The 13183-nt window shown below is 49.5% G+C and overlaps 5 protein-coding genes across 5 annotated transcripts; 4 read left to right on the forward strand and 1 right to left on the reverse strand.

Moving 5' to 3' along the window:
* Nucleotides 1-1145: 1145 nt before the first annotated feature.
* On the forward strand, nt 1146-4475 carry BDV38DRAFT_267309 (pyridoxal phosphate-dependent decarboxylase family protein; the record flags this gene model as incomplete). The annotated part of the gene is made up of 6 exons (XM_032056565.1): nt 1146-1298; nt 1357-2110; nt 2166-2739; nt 2794-2902; nt 2959-3845; nt 3905-4475. 6 exons carry the CDS (start codon nt 1146-1148, stop codon nt 4473-4475), a joined length of 3048 nt encoding a protein of 1015 aa, XP_031919434.1.
* Nucleotides 4476-4568: 93 nt separating this feature from the next.
* Nucleotides 4569-5649, forward strand: BDV38DRAFT_66502 (U4/U6-U5 snRNP complex subunit SNU23). Its single transcript, XM_032063727.1, has one exon. It carries the CDS (start codon nt 4861-4863, stop codon nt 5497-5499), a length of 639 nt encoding a protein of 212 aa, XP_031919435.1. The 5' UTR covers nt 4569-4860; the 3' UTR covers nt 5500-5649.
* On the reverse strand, nt 5650-8560 carry BDV38DRAFT_66504 (uncharacterized protein). Its single transcript, XM_032063728.1, has 4 exons — nt 8334-8560; nt 7975-8271; nt 7809-7918; nt 5650-7759 (listed from the first exon to the last, which is right to left on the reverse strand). The coding sequence occupies exons 1-4, from the start codon at nt 8469-8471 to the stop codon at nt 5800-5802; spliced, it is 2505 nt and encodes an 834-aa protein (XP_031919436.1). The 5' UTR covers nt 8472-8560; the 3' UTR covers nt 5650-5799.
* Nucleotides 8561-8791: 231 nt separating this feature from the next.
* On the forward strand, nt 8792-10917 carry BDV38DRAFT_233559 (phosphatidate cytidylyltransferase). Its single transcript, XM_032053141.1, has one exon. It carries the CDS (start codon nt 9074-9076, stop codon nt 10589-10591), a length of 1518 nt encoding a protein of 505 aa, XP_031919437.1. The 5' UTR covers nt 8792-9073; the 3' UTR covers nt 10592-10917.
* Nucleotides 10918-11488: 571 nt separating this feature from the next.
* BDV38DRAFT_66531 (polysaccharide lyase family 1 protein) lies at nt 11489-13133 on the forward strand. The gene is made up of 3 exons (XM_032063729.1): nt 11489-11605; nt 11696-12423; nt 12478-13133. The coding sequence occupies exons 2-3, from the start codon at nt 11872-11874 to the stop codon at nt 13051-13053; spliced, it is 1128 nt and encodes a 375-aa protein (XP_031919438.1). The 5' UTR covers nt 11489-11605; nt 11696-11871; the 3' UTR covers nt 13054-13133.
* Nucleotides 13134-13183: the final 50 nt, after the last annotated feature.

A 13183-nucleotide genomic window follows, 5' to 3' on the forward strand; every position in this document is an offset into this window, starting at 1 on the left:
AGAAGGTTCACACAACGGTGCATGAAGGCTTTCTACATGAATAGAGCTGAGAATATAACCAGTCTTGAAATCCCGGTACCTTCGACGTACTCATTAATTACTTATTCCGTGGATTGTTCCAAAGTGGTGTCTTTTACATGGGCTATGCGGATAAGAGCGCAGAATTAGATACATGTCCTTGTGAATGAGGAGCACGAGCTCCTAGCCTGCCAAGAGCTGAACTGATCCTGTATGCAGGATTCATGAATCCTTGTCTATACGTGAAAACAAAAATAAATATATATTCCCTAAACCCGGTAAAAAAAATACCCCGCAGCGTAGCTGTCATTCAGCCATGCCCTTGATAAAATCTCAGCGGGCCCACTTCGAAATCAAGGAAATGTTCCTGTGAGAAACTGACATATGGTTAGTTTCATGAAGTGACTCCTCTCTAATCCGTGCGTAAGCCTTTTGAGGAATAGCTGGGTGTCAGTCAGTAGGTGTCGAGGGCATCAGGTCCACACATTAAGACAACACATACCTGCTTACATTCTCTCACAATTCGCCCCACACCCACATCCCGGCGTATATCCGATGCCACTGTAAGGAGAGATAAAAGTCATCCTATGCATAAGTGAACATAAAGTGATGTAACATCGTTACATGATTGGATGTATGAGCGCCATCAACATGACACGAGCTCCCTGCAAGCATCTCCTCACTAGTACACTACTGAAAACCCCCGATAGTTGTTGCAACGACCGCAGCCAGCCTTTCGCCTTCCACCTAACGGAGGGAATTGCAAGTAAAAAGCGATCTTATTAGCTAACGCATTTACTGTATTAGGTTAGTAGCTAGGGGTCTGCAACTACCAGTAGAGAGGTTGCATTGACCGGGGTTTTTTGCAGACCTCGAGAACTGTGATCGCTGGTCCGTTTGCAGCAACCCGATGCTGATCATTAATGCTACTGATCATGACTTTTCCACACCGTATGATTGCAGCCTATATAAAAGGCCTGCAAAGAAAAGATCAGTTGGCTGAAAGCGTGCAAGAGCATTATAAGTAGTACTGGGCAGCCATCTAGGAAATTCACTCTTACCGGTTCAGCACCGTCCTTGCCATCCAGCCCTGTCTGTATACTTCGCGATAGCAACCCACCTTCACAATGTCTGACCATGGTGACCTCACCCACCAAGCCATCAGCTCCTATTTCATAGGGCCGCAGGCCGAAAATATGGGATACTTCAAGGATAACATATCCACAATCCTCCAAGAGCTAGAAGATGCCCGCAAGAAATACAAATTCGAAGGCGACCAGGTACTTGTTTCCTCCCTGGACAAATGCACGGCACCAGGCCAAAGCTCACTAGCTCCAGAAATTCATCACATCCAGCATCCAAAACTCCGAGGAATTCCAGCGCATTACACGGAACTTCGCTCATGCAGTGAAAAAGGCTGCCAAGTTGATGGGCTCCCATTCTATACCCTTTTGGAATCCTCGTTATCAGGCTCATATGTGCACTGATCTGAGCATGCCTGCGCTTCTGGGTTATTTCATGACTATGATTTATAATCCGAATAATGTTGCGCTGGAGGCTAGTCCTCTGACGACGGTGGCAGAAATGGAGGTGGGGGAGCAGCTGTGCCATTTGTTTGGGTATAATATTGATCCGTCGAGAAAGGATGTGCCTACTGGTTGGGGCCACGTTACTTGTGGTGGGACTGTGGCCAATCTTGAGTCCATCTGGGTGGCTAGGAATCTGAAGTTTTATCCTTTGGCACTTCGTAAAGCCATGTGTGGGACCGTTGTTATAGATGGAAAGGAGAGGAAAGGTCCGTTAAACTTCGTGGCTGACAGATTTATGGTCACCACCTGTAAAGGTGAACGAAAGCTATTCACGGATCTGTCTACGTGGGAGCTGCTCAATTTAAGACCAAAGACGGTGCTAGATCTGCCACAGGAGTTGCATGAACAGTTCGGCATCTCGCCCAAGTTTGTCGAGTCTGCCTTGCAGCATTTCAACATACAGTCAACGGGGAAAGACATTCTGGAAAGAGAATTCGAGGTTAAGCAACCCATTAAGTGTTTCCTCTCCAATACTAGACACTACTCTTGGCCCAAGGGTGGAGGTGAGTGATTCCAGATCTTGGCTTAATTAATATGAGGAGTCACTAACAGCCACAGCAATTGCTGGTCTTGGGTCGGATGCATTTGAGGGCATTGAGGTCGATGATGCCGCGCGTATTAACCTCGACGCGCTTCAAGAACGCCTACAACGGTGTCTTGATGAGGGCCAGGCGGTTTATGCTGTGGTGGCTATCATGGGCTCAACTGAAGAAGGCGCTGTTGATCGGTTGAGTGCTATTCTAGCTATGCGTCAGCGCTTCCAGTCGAAAGGTCTGTCATTCCTCGTCCATGCTGACGCCGCGTGGGGAGGCTACTTTGCCACAATGCTTCCACGAAATCTGTATGACCTGCCACGGGGACCAAGTGTGAGCAATCCGGAGGATGGTTTTGATGGTGGCGCAGAGGGCTTTGTTCCAGACTTGAGCTTGAAGCTGGAAACTCAAGAAGATCTTCTTGCGCTTAAATACGCGGATTCAATCACCGTGGATCCACATAAGGCAGGCTATATTCCGTACCCCGGAGGGAGTCTAGTGTACCGCGATGGAAGAATGAGATATCTCGTCACCTGGACCGCTCCGGTGCTCTCTCAGGGCTCTGAGACCGGGATGGGAATCTACGGTGTCGAGGGCAGGTGCGTTCATAGGATTTAGTTTACGTGGCAGCTCCAGGAACTGACAGCAAGCAGTAAGCCCGGTGCTGCAGCCATGTCCATCTGGCTCTCCAACAAGTGTATCGGGCTCAATCCCCAAGGATATGGTGCTCTGCTCAGTGAGGTATCTTTCACATGTACCAGGGTAGGCATTTACTTCCACAAGTAGCCGGTAATTCATATAAGGCTAATATATACCAGCTCTCTGCTCACTGGGCCGCCATGACCACAAAAGACGATGACTATTTCATGTGCGTTCCATTCCACAAACTTCCCTCCGAATGGAAGGACCCCCTCAACGAGCAAGCAATAGAAGAGGAAAAGGATCGAATCCGTCGCGAAATTCTCCCAAAAAACAATCGTGAGATCGTTGAGAGTGATGCAGGCAAACCCACAGAGGAAAAGCTCATGACACTTCTCCGGGGCCTTGGTTCAGACCTGAACATCAACGCCTTTGCACTCAACTGGCGGTATGATGACAAGGACAGAACCTGGAACACTGACCTAGAAGAAGCCAACTACCTCACAAGACACGTCGTTGAGCGCCTGTCTATTTGCTCGCCAGATCAGGATCCCACCAAGATCCCGTTCTACCTGACGTCGACTGAATTCACTAACGAGCTTTATGGCAAGTGTGCCAAGGAGTTTAAGAGAAGGCTCGGTCTTCCACAGTGCGATCGCCCTCTCTTTGTGCTAAGAAATGTTGTCATGAGTCCATTCCCCACCGACAACGACTTTATCAGTACGATGGTAGACTACTTCCGTTCAGTAGTCGAGGACGGAGTGAGACTGTGCCGCAAGCGTAATGCAAGAGGCCCGGCTATCCACCGGTTTGTAATGCAGGGGACGGACGAGATTTTCTTGGTCTATCAACCATCATTCCATTTGGGCAAACATCGACAACAGATCATTCTGGCCGTGGAGGTTGAAGACCACGCCAAGTCAGACTATATTGAAATCCGGGAATCCAACCCTGAGGATCCTATTTTCCTCAAATCATCCGTAGAGATTGACCTCCAACAAGTGGTGAGTGAATGCGAGCGGGGCAGCCGTGTGAGCTTCAAAGGGACCATATACACACACCATGGGTGAGTGCAACACACCTCTAGCATGTTACCTACAGTCATAAATCTAACAAATACCCTAGTGGCCCGGTCCGCACTTCCACGCCCGTGACATTGAAACGTGTGATCAAGAGCCGTCCTCTTAACTCCGCCAACCGAGAAGCCGACTATCCCGAAGATTACATGCCGTTCTACCTCTACGGCTCTGGGAAGCAATGGCACATCGCACACATGCTCCTACAAGCACCCAATGCTACCTTCTCAGCTGGCAATGTGAAACTGGACGATAAACTGGCCTCTTCGCTCAGTCAAGGACATACTGAAAAGGGCGCTATTCTCGCTTTCACAGAAGTTCCCGAAGCTTCCATGCAGCCCTTCCCAGCGTCCAAAAGTGAGCTGCCGACATGTTTCTTCTTCCAGCCCGACAAGAAATATAAGGTCAAGGTGTGGGACGATCCAAAGGATGTATCAGCAGCTGGGCCCGGACTATTGGAAGGTCTTAGAGAACCAGTTGAGGGAACTATTACCCTGTCCAAGGAAATACATATTGACCTGGAATGGATCAATAAGGATCCCTTCGAGCAGGAGGATAGGGTTGGTAAGTGGCGGGATGAGTTCAGCCAGATTGGCAAGAAGCTGGAGAAACGAGGTTGAGGTAGCTCGTATTCATGATCCAGAAGCATAGCAGCTAGGAAAATATTTCTAGCCCTGATCAAGTTGTATATCTGCGCTGGAGTATATCGAGATGGTGAGCTCGTAGAATAGGTAAGATAGGAGCCTAAACTGCATTTGGATGGTGGCATGCTTTCGCTATCCCCAAACAGGAAAGTAGTCCAAGAACTAGATAGGTCACATGATATGGCTCTTTCTCACCGCTTGCTTCCTTTGGATAGTTTTGCCATCCATATCATATCTAACCTCGATGATCTAAATGAAAACCAACCCATCTGAATACTAGTTACACCTATCACAATCTTCTACTCTCACCCAAGATTCGCACAACCAACACCCCCAAAACAAAGAATATCAAAAAATAAAAATGTCTAAACCAACCGCAGCGACATCCGACACGGCGTTCCGCAAAACCTGGGACCGAGAAGAATACGCCAAAAAAGCCGCAGACGAAGAAAGCAAACGCAAAGAAGAATCCAAAGCACGCTATGAAGCCAAACTACTCGGGAAAAAATGGCACGCACCGGTCGACTACAGCTCGTTGGAGGCCACGACGTCCCGAAAACAGCGACTAGATGTGGCGTCGATGGTGGGCAAGACAACGATTGTGTCTGCTGGGTCGGCGGTGGGCAAGAGAGGCCGGGGAGCCGGTTTCTACTGTGGGGACTGTGATCTTACCTTCAAGGATAACTTGCAGCTTGTGGAGCATTTGAATAGTAAGCAGCATTTGATTGCGACGGGGCAGAGCGGTGAAGTGACGAGGGCTACTGTTGAGGATGTGCGGCAGCGGTTACGGTTGCTTGCGCATGAAAAACGGGTGCGAGAGGAGGAGGAACGGAGGGCTTGGCAGCTTGATCTTGGGGCTAGGCTTCAGGAGAGGGAGGAGCAGGAGGCTAAGGAGCGAGAGGAGAAGAGGAGGAAGAGGAATGAGAAGCGGCGGAAGGGTGGAGATGGAATCAAGCAGGAAGAAGACAGCTGGGAGGGTCGGTTGGGGATTATCGCATGAATGCATTCCCTTGGTTCGTTTTGGGATGAGCTGGCTTGTATATGGATGGGTGCTTTATGGTCGACAACAGTTGCAGTATACCCTCGGCGTTCTGGGTTGTATTTGGGCATGTTATAGTCCTTCGGTTGAATAACAAATCAAGAAACAGACGTTCATATATCGCGCTGCTATTTAGCGAAATTGCATGAAAATAATATAATACTTTGTACCGGTCATGAACAATAAAATGAATATCCAACGCCCATATCCCATGCCTTAACTCCTCCCAGCCAGCCAAATCCCATTAACCCAAATCCAAAATCAATCAATGCATTCAATTCCCTCCAATACCTGCATGGCACGGGCACCCTCTCTCTCGAATTGCCCGACTAGCCTCTCGCATTCTTGCCTCAACTTCTCCTCCCCGTTCTTGGCGTGCCATTTAATCCATTCTTCGACAGACATCTTTTTCTCTGGACTTGTCAAATCACCCTTCACGTTATTCAGTGCTGAACTCAAATCAACATTCTCTTTGTCGCTGTTTCCAGCGAGGAGGATCTCATCAATATCAATAGGGCTCCACGGGTGGGTCGTGCGGAGGCCCCCGGCATTGGTGTTACGCTTCGATGGCGAAGGAGTGTTGGGTGCTAAGGGAACTCGTACTGTCTGTTGTTTGGATGGCGATCCTACATAGGATCGCGTTGCAGAAGGCTTTAGAGACGGTGGCTGGTTCTCAGCATCGGAGGACTGCGGAGATAAGGACGGTGTGCTCTTCGAGGTAGGAAGAGGCGAGATATTGCCTTGGTCGGCAGAGTCTGACATTCTATGGTTATCTGAGCTCCGCGATCCCGCAAGTGTCTTCGCAAATTGTTTCTCCTCGGGAATGTCGCTATATCTCTCTGCCGTTTTTGGAGGCACTCTGGATGATCTGTGCCGTGTGGAAGGTTGCTCGACTTCTTGTTCTTGCGGCTCTTGTGGTTTCCTCTGCTCAGGAACGTCATGCTCGGTTGAAGAGACCTGGGGGCTGTGTTTGGGATCCAACTCCTGCTGAGCAGGAGTTTCCTCGCGCTCAAGAGCCTCTGTTTTGCTAGTTTTCTTTGATTTCTTGGTCTTTTCCGTGGAGGTCCTCTGCTTAGTCTTCTTCTTGAGATCCTTGTCGTTAGGTTCACTTTTGGTGGGTGGTTCAGCTTTGGGCTGCTTTACGGGAGTAGGAACTCTAGCTGGGATCTCCACCGAAACGAACGACTCGTGAACCCTCGGGTTCATTTCATCTGTTAACGTTTCATCTGCTCCCGACCGCTTCCGTGTCTTCGGTAGTTTCTCTATGACAAGCTCCGGCTCTGGCTCGGAGACGTTAGAGCCCCTTGGCCTGCGCATTGATTTCACATGGCTCAGTTTATCCTCTGGCGCTACTTGCCTAGAGATAGGCTCTTCAGGCTCTTCAGGCAATGCTTTGCCTGTCTGGGTCTCTTCCTCATCGGCATGTTCGACCACCTCCTGCGGCTCTGGGGTGGTCTTCTGTTTCTTCTTGGACTTAGACTTCTTTGATGGCTTCTGCACGACCTCCAGACTTTGTTCTTCAAGTTCAGGCTGTTCTAAGTCGGCCATAAGAGCTGCGTCAAGCTCGTTGTCATTAGGCACGCGAGATTGTGAAGCGGTTTTAGACGTAGATGAACCGCTAGAGGCTTTTCGGCTCTTCGACGATGCTTTCTTTTTAGTAGTTGCGCGACCTTTCTTGGGCTCATCCTCTGGGATACTCTCTTCTGGCTGTGTATCCACGTTGACTTCATCGTTTTGATTGCTGTCGCGTTGAGTGCTGTCTCGCGCCTTTGTGGCCCGCTTTTTAGTGGGTGGTTCGGCTTCCTCAAAGTTTTCCGTCTCAATCACATTGGATTCTTCTCTTTCTACTTGGTCACTTGTCCTCTTCTTTCCACGCGTGGCTCGTTTTGTCTTGGGGGGCTCGGGCTGGCTATAGTCGGCAGTATCAATATCCATCTGGCTGTCGGTCTCCGCCGCGTCTTCCTTCTTGGTCTTCACACTCTTTGATTTTGTCTTGGATGACTTTTTGGTTCCTTTTGCCTTGGCAGCTGGCTGGGAGGTCGTGCTCCGGTCCATGGGATCGTCAAGTTCCGAGATAGCTTCTGAAGCAGTTGATTGGGTTGAGAGACGAGATGCCTTGGAGGTACGTGCTTTTTTCGAACGTGAGCCTTTGCCTTTCTTACCAGAGGGTTGAGCAAAGACGAAAAACGAACAGTCCGCGGAACGACGGTAATGTTCATCGCTGGAGAGGTTAGTTATGATACAGAAAGGAAGGAGCGATAGACACTCACAAGGGATCGTCCTTGGGTTCCCACCCATCCAGGGACAATTTGCAGTATGCACAGCTTGCTAGGTCATTGCTCTCTTCAGTGGGGCAAAAATACCACCCTCCGTCGACCATCTGGCACAGGACCGTCGTCAAATTGAGTCCAGAGAAGTTACGGCAAGGCATCATACCTTTTCTGACTGACACACCCAACCGCGTTTCCCATCATGGGGCCATGAAGTGCCAAAGGTGGCCAATCTCGCCTCTCTTATCTTGTCACTTGTGGGATCCTCTATCTCAGCGGGGTTTGAGCTGTGTTGCTGAATATCCATCATAACGGCCCAGCCGCAATCATTCGCATGCTTAAGATGTTCCGTGATTGGATTGTCTTCCTCCTCCCATCCGTCGAGCGCTCTGTGGCACAGAAAGCATGTTGTGTTATCTGGATTTGTTTCGTAGGGATTGTAGTAGAACCCTGCGTGCGCCAACTACAATAACCGGGGGTCAGTTTTCCGATGGGCAAATAATTCAGATAGTCAAAGCTATATACCTCGGCGGGAGATGGCCTGCGGTGAGGCCAAGCAATGGGTTTAACGGCCTTTGCGCTCGATGTTCTTCGTTTCTCTGGGTGCAATACCAGATCAAAGCTGGCAAGGCGGGCAGCGAATGTCTCCATTTCGTCGGCCATTGTCGGGAGATATGCGGACCATCAGGTGTGGTCGCGGGCCCAGGATCACAGTATATATGGGTTAACCTTCGAAAGGTACTCGATTTCACGGGAGAGGACGGACAAAAACTGAGAGTCTCTCTGTTTACTGTCTTGTTTGGGTCGAGCATCGGGAACGCGCCCGCGGAGATACGGCGCCACGTGACGCAGTATGTGGCTTGCTGGTGTGGCGCTGGCGGTCGCTGGGTAATCTCGAAAGGCCGAGAACACCTGCCGAGCGAGCCCCGAGCGAGTACGTCAGACCTTCCGGCTGCCATTGGGTAATCTGCAATGATCCCGCAGGAAAGTATCTGCAGTTCGATCTCATTGTTTCGTCAACTCCGCCCTTACTCTACTTCAACTCCCCTTCAGGAAAACATGGTGTGAATCGGTAACGTTCAATGGTCATTGAGTTATTCAACAATTACAGCCCTCGCTGTGCAAGTCCCTCTTTTCCTTTCGAGGAACCGCGACGATGCGCGAAGTTACTGTAAGACAATATTTGCTTCCAATCTGCACGCATTGGCTAGTGCTAATGGATCTCTTCAAAGGCCCTCCTGTTAAACTCCAGATCGGGTTCATTCATGCGTCTGCGCCCGATCCACCCGTCTCTTCCGCGATGCACTCGTGTCCCTGATTCTCTGCGCTCGTTCTCCCACTATTCTACCTCGGCCCCTGCTCTAAATGGAACATATCCACTTAGAAACCGTACGGTATCTCGTGGGGGTTTCAACTCGCAATCTGCTTCGAGCGAGCATGACCTTCTCCTTCCCTCATCGTCTACAGCATCGTTCTCTACCAGCTCACGACTCTCGGACCCTGGTGACTGGGAAGATAACGCGAACCTGGCAATAGATGCATTCTCGGAGCTCCCTTCCAAAGACTTTGGTGTCAATCAACACATGATCATCAACCAAGAGTTTAAAGAAGCCTTACGGCAAATCCTTTGGCAATTCCGAGCACCAATCCGATATGCATTCGCCTATGGTTCGGGGGTCTTCACCCAGTCCGGCAGTGCTCCTGGCTCCGGCCAGTGTCACCCGTCTGCTCCGGCTGCGATCAAGAACATGCAACAAGGTCAGGGTAAGATGATTGATTTTATCTTCGGAGTGTCGTACTCCCAACATTGGCATTCATTAAACCTCCATCAACATCGGGACCATTACTCTGGATTGGGATCTTTAGGGTCTTACGCTGTCGCTCAAACGCAAGATAGGTTCGGCGCTGGTGTTTACTTCAACCCGTATATCACTGTTAATGGCACGTTGATCAAATATGGCGTTGTCAACCTCGACACGTTATGTCGTGATCTCAGCCAATGGGACACACTATACCTTGCTGGGCGGTTACAGAAGCCGGTTAAGATTCTGCGTGACCATCCCAAGGTTCGGCTAGCAAACCAAATGAACCTGCTGTCTGCCGTCCGAGTGGCATTACTGCTCCTACCGGCTGAGTTCACGGAGTTCCAGCTCTACAGTACCATTGCAGGAATGAGCTACATGGGAGACCTTCGCATGGCATTGCCGGCAGAGGATCCTCGTAAGGTTAACAACATTGTTTCAGGTCAGATGGCCAACTTCCGGCGGCTCTATGCACCGCTCATCGAAACCCTACCTAATGTCACGTTCAACGATAAACGGTGCACCGAAGGCGATTGGATCGATGATCCCAATGCCAATGTGAAGCTAACCCAAGATATGGACCCAGTAAAGCGTGGTAATATGGTCCGCCGTCTTCCGGATGCATTCCGAGCGAAGCTGTACTTCCAGTATCAAACTCGCTTCCAAATACCTCGCGGGGATTTCAACAAAATGATGAAGGAAAGCAGCGATGCTGACCAGGCATTAGTACGGCGGAGGCAAGGCGGTCCCTTCGAGCAGCGTATCGCAAGTGACGATAGTCTGAAGCAGGAAGTTCAAGCTTCGATCACGAAGACCATTCGCTGGCCCAGCACTGTCCAGTCGGCCAAAGGTCTAGTCACCTCCGGAATTGGCAGGACTTGGCGCTACCTACGGGAAAAGCAAAATAAGTACAAGACTTCAGGCAAACATGCCAGCCCTCCGAGCGAGGAGTCGATAGAGAAAGCGCCAAAGCAGGAATAGATAATTATCATTAGTGTCATAGCTATCACTAAAGCATGGCTTGCCAACAGGCGGCCCTAGACATCATACAAGGCATATCAAGGCGTTGTGTTGATTTGACATCTGTGCTTGAGTTTTCCCATCCTTCCCTTTCCATTTCGCCACTTTTGGCTCAGCCATACTGTATGGACAGCTGGGACAAGAAACATCACAATGTACATAGATGACTACGTTCAAGATAGACTAGCTCGGAAGGCTATATATAGCAGTACGGCCACGAAAAGCCGAATAAATTTACTACTACGGCTTCTTCTTCTTCTTCTTCTTCTTCTTCTTCTTCTTCTTCTCCTAGTTATACAGATGCAGCATTAGCCAAGACACAAGGTGCCAAAATATAGATCTCCATGGTACATACCATTCATTGGTGGTAAAATAATCTTCAGTCTTCAGGCAAACATGAACAACAGCATAATGATCGGTCCAACGTTTAGTGAGCTAAACAGTTGTTGGTGGCAGGTTCTACTACGTACTATATTAAGACTGGTGGAATTGGCTCCTCTGTATATAACGCTCCATTTTCATATTAAGCAGCTGCGTCTGAAATTAACTGGCGGAATCCGATGAAGGGAGGTCTTATGGCTTGAAAAGGGATCTATGACCCAAATGTGTACCAGATCTTGCATCAAATGGAACGCATATGAACGAAACTCTACTGATCTAGTTTATCCGGAGCCCCCATTTCTGTTCAACAAAAAATATTGACTACCAAGATTCTAAAGCGACACCATATCCAAGACACGCCCACATAATGTGCATAGGTTCTCGGCTCTTATTGTTTTGGATAGAATGCAAGTTTGTCGATCTCTGCCTAACAAGGTGACTGGCCCGAGTGACTAATGCGCAGATGATGGGTGTAAACCTGCAATGGATTCCGTCCCTTGACTATTTCGGATGTAAAGTCAAAGGGGAAACGCTCTCTGCTGATCTTTATTATCGCCTGTTCGCTTATTTTCCGGGGCATGTGCGAAACAAATGGTATTTTATAGGCCTTCGGCGACGTAGGTGGAATTATCCGCAGTTGTCAGAACTGTTTCAGGCATGATGCTAAATCATAGTGCCGAAGAGACAAGAGCCGATCTCAAGTCCTTCGGTAATTAGAATCGATAGACGTCCGTTGTAAATGAAGGTTAGTTACAATGGATGAACGGGTTATTTAAGCAGTGCGAGATCCCTTAGGATTTTTCTCAGTGTCAATTCACATACATATTTTGAGAAACCACTTTTCATTCTCTCCCGCCTCAATGAAGATCACATCAACCATTCCCGCTGTCCTCTTGGGACTAGCACCGCTGAGTGCAGCCGTATCAGTCTCTGGCGCAGCCGAAGGGTTCGCTTCCGGGGTGACAGGCGGTGGTGATGCAGAAGCACAGATTCCCAGCGATATCGATGAGCTGAAGGAATGGCTTACCGATGATACTCCACGAGTGATTGTTCTTGACAAAGAATATGACTTCACCGAGTCGGAGGGCACGACTAGTGGAACGGTTTGTGCTTCCTGGGGAACTGGAGACGGCTGTCAGAAGATTATCCAGGACGACTGTGGAGATTCTCCTTCTTCGCAAGCAACTTGGTACACCGCTGGAACAACGGGGATAGATGTTGCGTCGGACAAAACGATCCTTGGAGACGGAGACAAGGGCGTTATTAAAGGCAAAGGCCTGAGATTCAGAGACGGCGTGTCGAACATCATCGTCCAAAACATTGAGATTTCCGACTTGAACCCTGAGTATGTCTGGGGTGGCGATGCTATCTATTTCGATGGCTCTGACCTTATCTGGATTGATCATGTCACGGTATGTCCCTCTTGAAGCAGAATGAGAGAGCGTCTTTGCTAATAAGGATCCTAGACGGCTCGCACTGGACGGCAACACTACACCTTCGGATACGAGACCAACACTCGTATCACTCTCTCCAACAACTTCATCAACGGCGAGACTACGTACTCGACCGGCTGCGACGGGTATACCTACTGGGGCTTTGAGATGGTAGGTGAGGCAGACCAGATTACCCTGCAGAACAATTATATCTACATGACCGCTGGCCGTAGCCCAGCCTTGAGTGGAGGTACTCTCTTGCATGCCGTAAACAATGTCTGGGAGAAGAACAACGGCCATGCGCTGGAGGGCGGCGAGGCAGCTGCTAGGGGAATCTTCGAGGGAAATGCTTGGGTCGGTGTGTCCACGATTGTTGGAGACTACGCCGGCCGTCTTTTCAACACACCGGACTCATCGTCCGCTGGCGACTGCGAATCGGCTCTTGGTCGTGCATGCGAAGTCAATGCCGTTTCCGACTCCGGCAGTCTTACTTCTTACACAGATACTTCCTTTTTCTCGGACTTCTCAGGGCTTACTATTGCGCCCGCCACCTCTGCCACCGAGGCTCAGTCGAATGTCCCGAACAACGCAGGCATGGGGAAGCTTTGAGTTTCTTCCCAGGACTTGTCTATTTCTACTGTTTTCTAACTTTCCATCCTCGATTCGTAATGTCGCGCTCTGAATGATGGCCATCTATGCATGCAATCGGCTGTATACGGAGTTCATGTCGGGTTACCTA

This window comes from Aspergillus pseudotamarii (assembly GCF_009193445.1).
Source record: "Aspergillus pseudotamarii strain CBS 117625 unplaced genomic scaffold BDV38scaffold_2, whole genome shotgun sequence".
NCBI classification, from domain to species: domain Eukaryota; kingdom Fungi; phylum Ascomycota; class Eurotiomycetes; order Eurotiales; family Aspergillaceae; genus Aspergillus; species Aspergillus pseudotamarii.